The sequence below is a fragment of the Parasteatoda tepidariorum genome, chromosome 11 (assembly GCF_982258835.1).
Source record: "Parasteatoda tepidariorum strain Cologne lab strain chromosome 11, Ptep-v5.0, whole genome shotgun sequence".
In the NCBI taxonomy this organism is placed as follows: Eukaryota; Metazoa; Arthropoda; class Arachnida; order Araneae; family Theridiidae; genus Parasteatoda; species Parasteatoda tepidariorum.
In genome coordinates, this window is record NC_141765.1 from 63,044,377 (window position 1) to 63,059,605 (window position 15,229).

At 27.9% G+C, this 15,229-nt stretch overlaps 1 protein-coding gene across 5 annotated transcripts in view; it reads right to left on the reverse strand.

Annotated features, from left to right (window-relative positions):
- The window catches only part of LOC107456709 (poly(rC)-binding protein 3), a 128,295-nt gene that overhangs the window by 71,570 nt on the left and 41,496 nt on the right, over positions 1–15,229 (reverse strand). For 2 of the 5 annotated variants that reach the window (XM_016074648.5, XM_016074646.4), the window contains exon 2: positions 9,888–9,993. In XM_016074648.5, the coding sequence (XP_015930134.1) occupies positions 9,888–9,962 (75 nt within the window). In that variant the 5' untranslated portion in view covers positions 9,963–9,993. Of the gene's footprint in view, positions 1–9,887; positions 9,994–11,306; positions 11,555–15,229 lie in introns of those variants that run through there. The other 3 variants (XM_016074650.5, XM_016074647.4, XM_016074645.4) reach the window with 3 other exon arrangements.

Here is a 15,229-nt window from a genome sequence, read left to right on the forward strand (position 1 = left end):
TTGAGAAAATTACAGTAAATCTATTGTAATTGATTTTCTCAATTAAAATGAAGTAATACAAGTTTTTTTAAGTACTATTTTGAGAAAAAAACTAAATATACACCTTGCATCATTCGGTGCAGAAACATGAAATTAAACCCATCTGCTATTACAACACATCTTACTTTTAGCAAACCACATCTTTCAAACACACTTTAAGATTGTATTCTCAATAGTTTAGGTTCCTAACGGTTCATTCAATAGTTTAGTCTTAAAATTTCATGCATCTAATAGCAAAGCAAGATGAAAATTTAGACACTTGACTATTATTTTAATTTATGCACTTTTTGTGTTTATTTTTATGTTTTACGTTTATTTTTACCATACATGCATATAATCAAGCTAATCAAAATATTCTCATGATAAAAAGAGTTATTTTTCCCGCCAGCAGAAAATTACTATTTTTAACATTAATTCATGTATTTGACTAGTTTACTCCTATTGATTACAAATATAACTATTTCTTACAACTATTTAGTTTCTTACAACTATAACAAATTACTAATTTTAGTAATTTAATTTAATATCGATGAAAATATTTGAATGAAATATTAAATTGATCAACGGAACAAAGGTCAAAACCTTCCTAGAAAAATCACACCTTTATAAAATAAAACTTTTGAAATGTTATTTTTGAAAAAATATTCAACTACTTTTAATCCAATTAAATTTTGAGAAGTGATATTTTTATAACTTACTCTTAAAAAAAACAATGATCACTAAAAAATTAAATAATAAACTTAATTAATAACTTTTTAAAACATATTTGCGAGAAATTATTTTTTGGAAGTCAAATTTTATTTCAGTTCGCAAAAGTATTTTGATTTATTTCACTAATGGTATAGATATGGCATAATGCAAACGAGTTAGAAGTTATCTTTTTAACAAAGTTTTTTCAAAGCTGACTTGTTTGAAATATTGAGCCTCTGCTTTCAAATGCTTGAATGTGAATGGTGTTGAGTTATAAATCTTAAAATGGCATAAAATAAGTTATTGCATTTAATAAACTTCGAAAAATACATTTTCAAAAGCGACATTTTCAACGAACATTTACTGGTTACTTATAACATGCGCATAGATTCTGGATAAGGAACTATTAAACTGCATTTTTAATAATTAATTATTTTGATTACAGTAAGTGAGTATAATAATAATAATAATGTATACATAATTGTATATAGCCTTCTCCATTACACATTAAATTAGTTAAATAAAACATTTTAATTTATCAGCATTTTTAAAGAATTAAATTAATTCATAAGTCTTGAAAAAATTATTGTCCAAACATCACTTTTAAGATTAAGATTAAACATTAATTTTAAGATAATTAATTATGCTTAACAATTTCTTTATATAAAACTTTAAATACAATATATTATTAAATAATAATATTTAAAACATAACATAAAATATTAAATTTACGTCTATTACGTGAAAAAATAAATATTTTTTTAGATCAAATTGAGTTATAAAAAAAATATTTTGAAAAAGAAAATCAATTTTCTATTGTTCTTTATGTTTTATTTTTTTTGACAGAACACAATTTTGCTCAAAAATAAATAAATATAACAAAGATAAATTATAAACTTAATTGATGATCAAGTCAAAAAATTTCAATAAATATCACGTTTGCAACATTCAAAAATTTATAATTTCTATTGCTATAATAATTTTTTTTATGATTTATCAATTTTAAATTCACGTTTTTTAATTTTACTACACAAAGTTGAAATCAAAGCGCACTGTAGTAAAATCGCCAAAAAGACTTAAGTTCTATAGTTATATTTTTATTTAATGATGGGATGGTACAATACGATATGATAATCTCATAAAACAGTTTCTTGTTTTATGAGATATTAAATCACATAACATAGCAATAATGTATTTTTATTCAAGCGTTTTTGAGATACACGCGTTTCGATCGATAAAACTTTTTATTCTTCGGTTATCAAAATCTCTGAATATTAGGAAGGAAAATAAATCAGACATTGCATGGATATCTATGTAACTTATTTTACCCAATAAATATCGATAAACCAACCGTATATCAGACTTGATAACTTATCTAATATGTAATCCAGAAATACATCATTAATCGATCTAATAATGTAATAGTGAAATAGGTTCTTCAGTATCGAAAAACATATTTAATACTTGACGTTATATATAAATCATATTACTTTTGCGAATGAAATATCAAATGAATAAAACACAATTATATGAACTATGCTGCAAAAACGTTTTTATTTATATTGTTGGGCATTGTGTCCTGAATTAGGAAAGATTTAAATAATTAATCCTGTCATGAACTTTTGTTGAGTAGTGTGTAGTTACTGATGATATATTACATTGATAGTTAGTAATTTATTTAAAATTTTGCCAAAAAATAAGTATTTTTTATTTATTAGTACTGTTTGCTTTTCAGTGAAAAACCTAATTTTTATTTTCAACAATATTTTTTTCCATAAAAATTTTATTTTGTTTACTAAAATAATCTTTTGTTCAGTTTTTTTTCTAAACTAAGCTTTATTTATAATTTTACGTACTCATTTTTCTGTAAGATTTTTTTTAATGACTTGCATATACTGCATATATTTTGTTTACTGTATATATGTTTGTTTAAAAACTTAATGAACCCGCTTGGGAATTTAAGTATACTCTTATTCAGAATAATAAAAGAAAGCAAAAATAATCAAAGTAAAAATGTCGATGTTTGAACATATATTTGTTTAAAATAGATTGTCCCAAGTAACCGAAGTGAAAAGCTATACTCGAAAATGTAAAAACTTTATATTCTTCAAAAATTATAAAAGTGGAAAAAGTTGACTTGTTTCATACGCTCAAAAATGGGCTCCCATTCTCATGACTTGTAAGACGTGATGTGTCAAATTCGACAAGATTTGTTCCGGGCCTATTATGAGTCATTTTGTTCTAAATTATGAGAAAACCTATTTTACAGTGTATGTGCTGTTATTCTAGATATTTGAAAATGTTTATCGTTTCTCTTTACTAATTTTATTCAAATCAAATGCAATTTTAATGATTCTAATTGTGTTGATAGGGTCGTTAACAGGTGTGATGTGGCTATCTTGGGTGCTATTATTCAAGATGTTCACAAACGTTTATCGGATGCTGCGGCTGAAGTTTTAAATCTTCATCTGTTCTCTTCTAATCTTTTTCTTCCATTCAGTACTTGAGTAAAAACCGAATTTTGCTTTACGTTGACGCTTTATCTACTAAATATGGCATACGCTTAACAAAAAATTTAAAAAATTGATATCTGTGATTGACTCGAATATCAAACCAATAGCACAACATTCTGTTGCTTATTCATCTTTTATTAATCTTAGTAAGGCACAAGAAGTAGTTCTTAATTTTTCTGCTTCCAAATTTTCGGCTTCTAACATTATTGATCAATTATAATCAACTTTTATTCAGAGTATAGTATCAACCATCAATTTATTTGAGAAAATTAAATAAAAAGGGTTAGAAGTGTATCCCAGCTCTTTGATCGTTGAGTTCAGCCGAGAGGAAAAAACGAGCGATTAAATTTCAAAGTTGCAGCATCACGCTATTGGTCGAAATGACATCACTGTGCGCAAGAAGGGAGATAGTATGTATTTACTGGCGTTTAATCATAGCCACCAACAAACTATGGTCTCGGTGGCTATGGTTTGTTTAACTTCGGCTACTGATTTCGTTCCCACGCGTACGCTGAACTTATTTCATTCTTGCAAATTTTTACGTAATATCAGTATATCTTTTATTTCCATGACTTTGGACTCTAATAGACACTATCAAAATTTGTACGAATTGTAAATTGTATTTCTTTTGCAAAATCTTAGTAATGAAAACAAATATTTATTTAGTCTTATGCATTCTAAACATTTGAAACAGGAAAAAAAAATACTGTCTACAGTCACAAGTCTTTTAAAAACTTAACCCCAGTAGTACTGTAATTATTTTGCTTGCCATCAGTGAGTGCCTCTTAAAAATTCACTAAATTGCATTATTGCTTTCTATTGAACAGCCATTTCTTTTATTTAAATTAATTTTTTTTCTGAAATATTAGGATAAAGCACACATTTGAAAATTAATTTAGTTACATACTTTGAGACTGTAATAAAATCAAAAATTAAGTTATTAAATAGAAATGAAGAAAATCAAAAGCTAAAGCTATGACCACAATTAGTTAAGCATACCTTGCGTCAGTAATAGCTCAGCAAGCCGCTTTGGTTTAGAGATTAGAGCTCTTGCCTTCCAATGAATGACCCAGGGAGGTTTTCGTTGTTTTTTTCTCCGTGTAACGCAAGCGCACAAGACCGCATCCCACTATCAATCCGTTAGTCACGAGAGAGTCGCATGCCGATTACACTAAGATTTCCGTTCAGTCAAAAAGAGATGGAGGTGAGCTAGAGGTGATTTCACCATATCTGTGGTTCAACCTAGCGCAACTGTTACCGAGTTCAAGTTAATGGCGGACGACCGGCAGGTTTCAACGATCAATCAAAGCAGAGGAACATGAAAGTTGAATCCAATCTTTATGCTTTTCCACGTAAGGGAAAACTTTTAATTATTGCTTCTACTATATAATATTTCTGTTTTGTAAGCAAGATGTTTTTAATATGAAATTTTTCATTGAGCACATGTCTTTGGAATAATTGTTTAGCTTGTTTGATTTGTTAGTTGATTCGCTTTTATTTACTTCCCGAAGATACATATTTTAAAGTGTGCTGCTTTAAGAATGTCTGAAAAACCACGTTGCCATCAAAATTTTAATGATGATTATTGTAAAGTGTAGAATAGTTCGTCTGATATCAATAACAATGTGATTTTTTACAGGTCTACCTATTACTGTGTTTTGAATGGAAAAAAAAATTCTGTTTTCTTTAATTGGCATTTTATACAGCTATGCCTAAACAAAAGTTTATGAAATAACGTAAATTCTGAGTTTTTATGCATAATTTCAGTAATTTTTATTTTTACTTTTAGTTCAGTTTGGAACAAAGATTAAAGGTAAATTAGTATTTATTGTAAAAATAAATCTTTCTATCTTATTTTGGTATCTAGTGCTTAATAAAAGCAACCATTAAAATGCATTTATTATATATTAAAATTTACAACAAATTTAAATATTTAATTAAATTTCGCTGAAAAGTTAATTATTTATTGTTTATTATTATATATAATTCCAATTATATAGAGCTATTATCTGTAGAATCTCGGTTGACGGTAGGAGTTTGGCTCGATTTTAAAAGTTGGAGCCAATACCAAAATGACGGAGTACTATTGTAGCTAAAATAAAATCGAGGCATTATGTCTGTCGAAAATAAAAGTATGCAAAACAAAAGCAAGAAATTTGATAAAGAAAATAATTTTTAGTCTCATGAAAAAGTAGTAATATAAAATGATAACAGGCATTATTGTTATTTAAAAAACTTGATGACAAATTATTAATATTACACTTAATTTGAGTTACACCCAGCTGAAAGTAAATTGACCAATAATAGAAAAAATGAGCTTGATTGCCTCAAATGTTCCCAAATATGTCCCGCACCGTCTACCAAAGCGCTCCTGCTATCCAAAGTGAGTATTAAAACGTATTTTTCAACTTTTTCCTTAGCTTACTCACTGTGTAAATGCCTTTATCGACAAGACAAGATATCCCAGTATGGAAGTTATGATTAGAGTTGAGCAAAATGAATTACCCAAGTGATTCGAATCAATGGAAACAGTTCACTTTGGTGATTTGAATTACTTGCTGAATTGAATCACTACTAATTTGAATCACTTAATAATTCGAATCAGCTAATGCTTTGATAATGAAATTCATGAAAATGGCATATCTATAAAAAAATGACTTTAATGTATATAATAAATGAGAAGAAAAAAATGTGATTAGAAATATAAACGTAAAATTCCCAACGAAAAATAGAAAACTAGAGGTGAGAAAGAAAACTAGTAAAACCACAGAACCCGAGAGGGAAAGAAACAGGACAAAAAAACCACAGTGGCCAAGAGGGGCAATCAAGATAAAATGCATTTCTAGGCGTTGTGGAGAGGAGGTTAGGAGCTGATGTTGTTAACAACGGAATCAGCATTCATATTTATAAAACGAGATTTAAGAGCATCAATATGAGCTGATGTGATTGGGGTGGAAATAATTTTGGCATTTTTTAAATTGGATTTAAGTCCAAGATTTCAAAATGCGCAGCAATTAAAGAATTTTCGTATTCTTGATAATGGACATATCTTAAGGAAAAAAATTGAATCTTGCTTTATTCATATCAATGCTGATTCCCTTGTGAGCGACATTTGTTCGTCACCATAATAACGCGTGGAAGTACATTTCACCTTGATTTGCCCCTCTCGGCCTCTGTGGTTTTTTATGTTCTGTTTTACATCTTTTTCTCACTCGGCTACAATGGTTTTTCTCGTTTTGTTCCTCACCTATAGTTTTCTATATTCCGTTGACAACTTTACCTTTTAGATTTCAAAGCACTTTTGTTTCTTTTCATTTACGTCTGGTAGGTCTTGAAAACGGGCGCTTGTTTTTGAGCGTCTGAAACATGTCGATTGTTTTTTCTTTTCACCTTTGTATATTTTTGAAGCAAATCAAATAACATTTTTGTCTAACTTTTCATGAATAGTGGCACATTTCTTAAAACTAAATTCTGAAAATATGAAACATATACATCCTGTGAAATCTTTGATTCATATACATTTCGGTACGATTTCATTTTGCTTGGCCAAAAAAAAAACCTATATACCCTTAGTGCCAATATAAGTACATTATTTTCCTATGACTGCAATAAGTTAAGCATCCCTAGTGTCAGTAATAACTTAGCGAGCCGTAGGCTTAGGGGTAAGAACTCTCACCTCCCAATGAAATGACCCAGGGAGGTTTCTACTGTTTTTTTCTCCGTGTAACGCAAACGTCCATGAACTGCCAGAATCCGTTAGTCACGAAATTGAGGAGCCATAATCTCAATGGTCATCACTGATTCGAATCAAGGGATTCTGATAAGTGATTCAAATCAAGTGATTTGAACCAAGTAATTCAGATCAGATATTCGATTCAAGTAATTCAAATCACCATTCGAATCAAGTGATTCAAATCATGTGATTTGGAACAGTAATTTTAATATAGTGATACAATTCACTATTCAAATTCTTCATTCCTCACTCTCCCCTTCAAGTAAAAGATCTATTATAAATACTGTAATCAAATTTCGCGAATCTCCGAAAACAGCGAAACTTAAAATTATAGTCGAATACCATCAGACGAAGGAGGAGCCAAATATCAGCTCCTGGTAAACCAAGTTCATGCATATATGCATTACAGCAGTTAACACTATAAGTAGATGGAGATATATGTAAAGTAACCTGAATTCAAAACTAACTAATAGGCTTAACAGAAATTTGTCAAATCTTGCGTTAATCAATTAAATACAGCTTTGCTGAATCTTTGCATTATAATATATTGTGATAAATTTCGATGGTGACATTTTTATTTATTTGCAGATGAATTTCTTATTGTAAAATAAAGAATATAAAAAAAAAATCAGGGAGAACTAACTTGAGTTATTAAGAAAACAAATTAAATTTTGTTAGTAAATTTTTTTTATTATAATATCAGATTGATATGATGGGTGTAACAGAGTTTTTGATTTTACTGTTAATGATTCGTCAATGCGTTGCTAAACTTTCTTGCAACAAAATACTGCTATTAGATAAAATTATCTGTTTTTTTCTTCCGAATGTGCTTTAGGTTATTGTAAAATCTGTCTTCATGCAAAACTTAGTTTTAGATTGAAAAGCTGGAGAAGTGTGCTTCAAAAATTTAGCTAGATAGTAATTAAATATTCTTTTGAGGATGTTTTGTTACAAATGAAAAATTATAGAGCTGTAGTGAAGTGATGAACTACTGTTTCTAAAATTCCTCTAAAAGAAGCAAACTTAAGAACAATATGTTTTTCTTCAATTAATTACTTAGAATAAAAAGTACAATGTAGAAAAAATATAACCTTAATGTTACTGTCTTTTTTCTCCTTAGTAAAAATATGTTTTTTACAATTTTTTTAAGTTATGTCGACAATAAAATGAACAAATTGTATGGGCAATCTATGTATCACATAATGAGTATTATAATTAAAATAGAATTGTGTATGTTTCAATAATAAAGAAAGGGGAAGGGTGATTGGGGAAGAGTCATCGGCGCTAATTAATAAGCATATTTGAAATCACACCCTCGAACAATTAAGACTGAGTACTACAACGTGAAGACCAGATTATTAGATCAAAAGTTATTCAGGGTAGTCAGTTTTTTTGCACACTATACAATTAAAAGTATGTTGTAAAGCTATTGTCTTACATTGCATTAAGAAATTTCATGGAATTGGGTCAAATACTTCAATAATTTCATAATTCTAACTATTACATCTTAATTACCTCTGTTATGTTCATTAAAATGCTTGTTAGATTTCTTGCAATTAATAATATCCCATCAGAAATTAGCTTAAGACTAAATTTTAATGCCTTTTAAGTATTAAAAATCAAACAATTTACTAGTGATCAGAAAAATAAGTTTAAATTTGAGTTAAATTTAATTGATTCTAAAAAAGTATGCTTTTTGCTAAATATTAGCTGCAATGAAATAAAACTGTTTCTTAAATTTCTCTTTGTGTTGTAAATGTAAAAAGCAATGTTTTGAAAACTTAGATATTGATTAGAAAATTAAAATGAAACACAAAATATAAACATCAATCTGGATATATTGTTCATATATCCAGATTGATGTTTATAAATCAATTTTAAAAAAAGTAATAAAAAAAGTATTTTGTATTTTAAATATTTCGTATGTAAACTTACAAAAATATCTAAAATAAGCAGTTCTAAAAGAAGGTATTCCAAGTTTCACTCCAAGTTTCCAATGACGTTAATATTTTGTATTATATAAAAATTCACCGGTATAAGTCAGAAATGTGGTTAATTTTCTTTCTATTGATACGCGGCCACGGAGATATTTGGCAGCAAAGTTTAAAAGTCTTGATTTACAATATCACCAATTTCAATTTGCGTCACGTGAAAGCTTATTTTCTGTTTCAAAATTGTTTTGCAAGTAATAGTTACACACTATAATGAAGCACAAGTAACACTATAAGTAATTATAAGTAATACACTATAAATAACTCATTGCTAAGATGGCAAGAACTTAAGGATAAATTTTTAACAAAATCTTTTCATTGAACTAAACATTTTATAAAACATGTATGTACTCCAGGCTTATTAAAAAAGTTTCTAGTATTTTCTAATCACTCCAACACATTTAAGACATATTGCAATGATCCCAGACAATCTTAAGCTAATAAGAAAATATATCATTTACTTTCCATTTGCCTGATGTATTTCAAGCCATTTGCCTATCTCAATTAGTCTGATTCATTATATTACTTTTTTAAGATAAGTCTGAAAAAGTCTAAGCAATCCTGATTGGAAACAACTGGAAACTTTTTTAAATAGCTTAACGTTGTGAAAAGATGAAGACCTTTGCAAAGGGATGGAGTTTTGAACTAGCCTGTATATTAAGCTATTTCAATTTGCCAACATATTTCTAGAAATGGAGTGAAATAAACAATAATCTTTCGCGTAGGAACAGTCTATGCTATAAAAGTTCATCGCAATTAGCTAGTAACACTTAGGATACTTAGGATTTTTTGGCAAATTAAATTAGCTAGTAACACTTAGGATACTTAGGATTTTTTGGCAAATTAAATTAGCTAGTAACACTTAGGATACTTAGGATTTTTTGACAAATTTAATTACAATACATTAAAATGAACACCTACCTTTCCCTGCATAATGAGTCGGATGGTAAGGGTGACGGATGGGCCATCTGCAGGCAAGGGATCTACAGCAGCCATGGTTGGGGGTGGTCGAGGGAGGACCTGGGGGCTAAACAGTATGTTAGTCATGCGTACAGAACATTTATAAAAAGTTAAAATAATATAATATGTATAATATGAAATAAATTTCTAATAGTTTGTTAGCAAAGTGATTTCTTATACTTATTCAAATATTTTTGAATGAGGAAGCAAGCTTTTACTTGAAAACTAATTTCTTACCTTTAGTTAAAAAAATGAGTCATCAATTGTATTGTATTTAAAACTTTAACTTTCAACTTTACTTAAAAGATTTAACGTCAACTTAACTTAAAGGAAGCGTTGACTTAAAGGATATTCTAATGAACACGTTTTTTACTGCAGTAAAATAAAATGATTACTTACATAAGTATTATACTTTATTCCAAGAGCTGTTTTAACATTAAAACTAGTAAATTTTTATCAAAAGTTTTAATATTAACTATGTTTTAATTAAGTACTAACTGAATTTTTTTTACATCGGAATACACATTATATGTTTCAAATAACTTTAAAAGTGATATCCTTATTCTGGCAAAGATCTAAAGGGTAAAATGAGATCTGTGGCAAACAGTTCTTTTGGGTAAAAAGATATTGACAAAACTCTCTTAACTCAAAAACACAAATTTATTTCATGATTAAAGAATAAAATAGGTATGTTTTTTTTTAATTTCAAATTCAAAAATCTATTTGAGCTAAATAAATCTATTTTATTTATCACGTTCGCATTCATTAATTTAATTGCTTATGTTCTCATCGAAAATAAATTTTGAAATCGTTAAAATGAAATTAGTATATTTCGCTTTATTTGCTTACTATTACCTTTTTTAGGGATTAAAAACAGCTTTTGTTATCTAATATTTTTTATGGTTATTTTTTTAATTTAAATGATTGAAAACTCCTCATGCTCCACAAAGTATAACATGAGGTTTACAGAAATAAGTAGAAAACAAAAACAAGAAAATTTACGAATTTGCATTAAAAACAAAATTCCACAAGGCAGCAAGACTTTCGATATTTTTGACCAGTTCTGAAGAAACAGGCCAACAAATAGAAAGACACCTCAAATCAGTCTTTAATCTAATTCGGGTATAGATTGCAATGAAGAAGAATTTTTATGGTTATTGTGGAACAGTTTCTACGAATTAAAAATTTTTGATTAAAAATTCAAATATATTTTTAGAAAAAAAAAGCTAAAAACGGTATATAAATGGTTAATGCCAGTAAAATAGACCAGCCTTTTTCAACAGAACAATTAAAAATAAAATAAAATTCACTTTCACCTGATCTAAAAAGGAAATTTCGATTATGGAAACAATTAATGATATTAAATTTCTATTTGCTTACGGATATATCCCTTCGAAATAGCCATTAGGTAAAATATGCAGCATTGTAATTTATGTAATTCATATATCTTTAAAAGAATGCAACGTATTATTAAAGTCCCCGGCGAGTGAATGCAAAGAACAAAATAAACACTCACACTAACGCAACTGTCCCGATAGACCCCGACGAAAGCAAGTATCTCAGCAGAAAGATGTAGCCAGGTAAAGTGTGAGGAGGGGTGTTGTGTGGCACTACTTAACCCAATTATGGTGAATGTGACGTCAGAGAATCAACAAAGGAGACAGTTTCTTTTCGACGTTTCTTGGCTACATTGTCTCGGAGCCAATCACTTAGCAACATCAATCAATGAAAATAATAATTTTCTGAAGAAAACACTATTAGTTCCTATGTAATCCAATAAAAACCTCACCTTCATACAAGAAAGCTTATTGGCTTGAATTGAAATCAATCGATCGGAAAATATCGCTGTTGGGCTTCTTAATAATATCTTTGGTTAGATATTCGATTATCTTACACGCTTAGTAAAGCTTTTTTTTTCTAAATCATGCATTCGAACGTACATGATAAAAAAAATTCTGAATCAAATTCAGGTAAAAAGTACTAGAACACCGAGGGCCAGTGCTTTTTATCGTAAAATCTATTTTCACCATAAAATTCTACGAAACTTGCAATTCGCACTGTAATTCTTAATGTAAAATTATCAAATCACTGTAATTAAATAAATTTTGCTGCAAACATTACGGTGTAGAATTTTACTATAAAATAGATTTCAGATGCTGCCCTCTGGTTAAATTTTACCGTAATTTGATCCAGAATTTTTTACAGTGTAGTTTGTTCTGTAACTTGAATACAAAATGCAATAAGTTTAAAAAAATTACTCAAACTTTTTATTTCGCGAATTGATATTGATAAAACATCACTATTGGATGATTAATTTATTTTAGGGACTACAATGTTAAAAATTTCGAGTGTGCTAAATCATAATTTCGTTCAAATTTGCATCAACCAAAATTTGATGTGAAGTTGAATCAAAATAGTATACTGCTTAATGTAGTTTAAGTTGAAGAAAAGCATGGTTCAATTTAACACTTTTATCAGATCGCATAAAATTTGAACCCTGTTATGGTTTAAAGTGCAAGTATTCAACGTTGGAAAGATTTTTCTGATAGTTTTCTTAGCGGTTGAACTACTCAAAAAATACGCACGCAAAATAATTCATTTATGCTGAATCATTTATCAAATCATTTACTCTGAAATAAGAACTATATCTTTATAATATTATGCACTGCAGATTCCTTATACAAAAAAAAAGTTTCAGCAACAAAAATCTTTTACAGTTGCTTTTGCATGTACATTGAAGAATATTTCCAATAACTGATCTAAACTAGAAATTAAAGTATGGGAAATATTAAATGCCCTATTTGGAAGAAATTTAGACTTTGTTTTCTTGATGATTTAATTTGTCACAAAAATAATATAACATAAATATTATCACCAAAAATATCATACGTTAGAAAATACTTTAAGAATATAATTCCTATCTGTAAGCTGCTTTCTATTTAAGCTGCTTAATTTCCTATATCAAAGCTGCTTTCTAAAGCCTTTCTAGTGAAAAAAACATAACATTTCTTCAATTCAATATAACATTTCTTCATAACAAATGCTTCGCCATTTCTGTATTAAGACTGTATTAAAAATGTGTAGATAAAAATAGGTATTTTAAAAAAGCAATTTATTGTAAGATTTATGTAAAAATTATTTTAGATATTTTTTATTTTAAACGAAAATGTTATTGAAATGCAAAAAAATCATTTTAATACTACCCAAAACCTGTAAAAAACTTATTCTAAAATTGCAACAAAGCGTAATCGAAGCTAAATTTAACTTCGTGTATCAATTACCTTATACTATTGAACTAATTGAAAAATGATGAGTTCAAAAGCCATACCCAAATTGATCTGACACTAACAACTCATTATACGAAACTTTTTCCTTCCCTTCTAGTGATGTAAATATTCTAACTGATACTATCATTGGCAACTGATATTGATAGTTAATTCATTTCGCTAGACTCATATTATTGATATTGTGTCCTTTAACTCTTTATCAAAAACTGATTATATGAACGGTGGGATCATTTAGTGATTTAACATAGAAATAAAGATTGTTTGTATATTTATTTAAGACTTTAATAACTAATTTCATTTTATTACATTTTAATGGTGCTAAATGAACTCAATCATTTTACGATGGACTCATTTACTGTACAATAAAAAAAAATCCGAGTGAAATTATGGTATAAAGTACCAGCACTTTAGGTGCATCGTCTGTAAAATTCATTTTACCGTTAAATATTATATCGTAATTTTTGCAGTAGTACTTATTTAACTTGAGGGATTTTACGATAATCATTACAGTAAAAACTACGATAGATCAAATTTTTGTCCCGCAACATGTTCCGGTAAAAATGGATTTTACGGTAAAAAGTAACGGCAACCTGAGTGCCGGTAATTTAATCCAAAATTTTTTACAGTGTGGACTTAATGCATGCAAGTACTAAAAAGAAAGGTTCCTGAAATGTCATTAGCAAATCAAGTTCTTGATTTTTAATCGACTTAAAGTTTTCTGGTTATGAAATACTATAGTTAACATTTTTCGTCGATTTTGCTCTAACTACGAAGGTATAAAACATTGATAATTAAAGTTTGAGTGAATTTTTTTTTAAAAATCACTGAATTTTTCCGAATTTCATCGTAACAACTGCAGTTAGAAGAATAACCTTTAGGATATTTGTAAAAAATATAAATTTCAGACAGTTTCTCGTCCTAATTCATTGCATGAATTATTATCTTATTTGGTACTTGTAACATGCTGAGTTAAGCAGTTATTTACATAAAGCAATCGAATTTTTATTCTAATTATTAAATTTAACATTTTAAAGCGCAGATATTAAAGTTATAAAATAAGAAAAGCATCTGATATTAAAATAACCATTTACATTCAACAGAACTCTTCTTTTGCAATATAAATAGAACATGGTGGCGTATTAGGTAAAAATTGTACACTGTAAAACATTTCGGTGTATAGTTGCCACCATTTTTGGTTAGGTAAACTAATTATATTTTCAAGTAGAGAATTGTAGTGGTTATGGAAAATTTTTTATAAAAGTGAATAAATAACAATTGTTTGAAAGAATAATTGCGAATAAATTAATAAAAAATGCTTGTTTTTAAATATAATTTTTTACAATGAAGCCATTTAGTTTATTGTAATGTGTATGAAAATATACGTAGTCAGAAAACAAACAAATATAAAATGAGTAATTAAATAAATAAACCATTACAGTGAAAAAGTAAATAAAAAAATATGACTACATACACAGTAAAAATTTTTAGTTACCTCAATACCAAAAATGATAACAACTGTACACCAAAATTTTTTGCAGCTTAGTTTAACATAATTAAAAAGCTATTAATTATAAGTCATAAATTATAATAAGTATTAATTATAAGTCATAAGTTATAATAAGTATTAATTATAAGTCATAAGTTATAATAAGCTGTTAATTATAAGTCATGAATTATAATAAGCTATTAATTGAAGTCATAAATTATAATAAGCTATAAATAACTTAACAACAGTAAAAAATAAATTTAATGTATGATTTTGAAACTAAAATATTATATAAAAAAAAACGTATTTGAAGAATGACACTTCCTTATAAGTAAAAACTATAAGCAATATTGTAATAAAGTACCTTTGATATTTTGCATACACCTTTTGTAGATCATGAAGCTTCCCTGAAAAGCATGAGCCTTAAGTCCTTAGAAAAACAGTTTCTTTTTCGTAACTCTCACTGGCTGCTTCATTCGTAAGCAAGCAGTATTTCAGAAACGAAAACATGTTTTGATAAATGAAAAGTC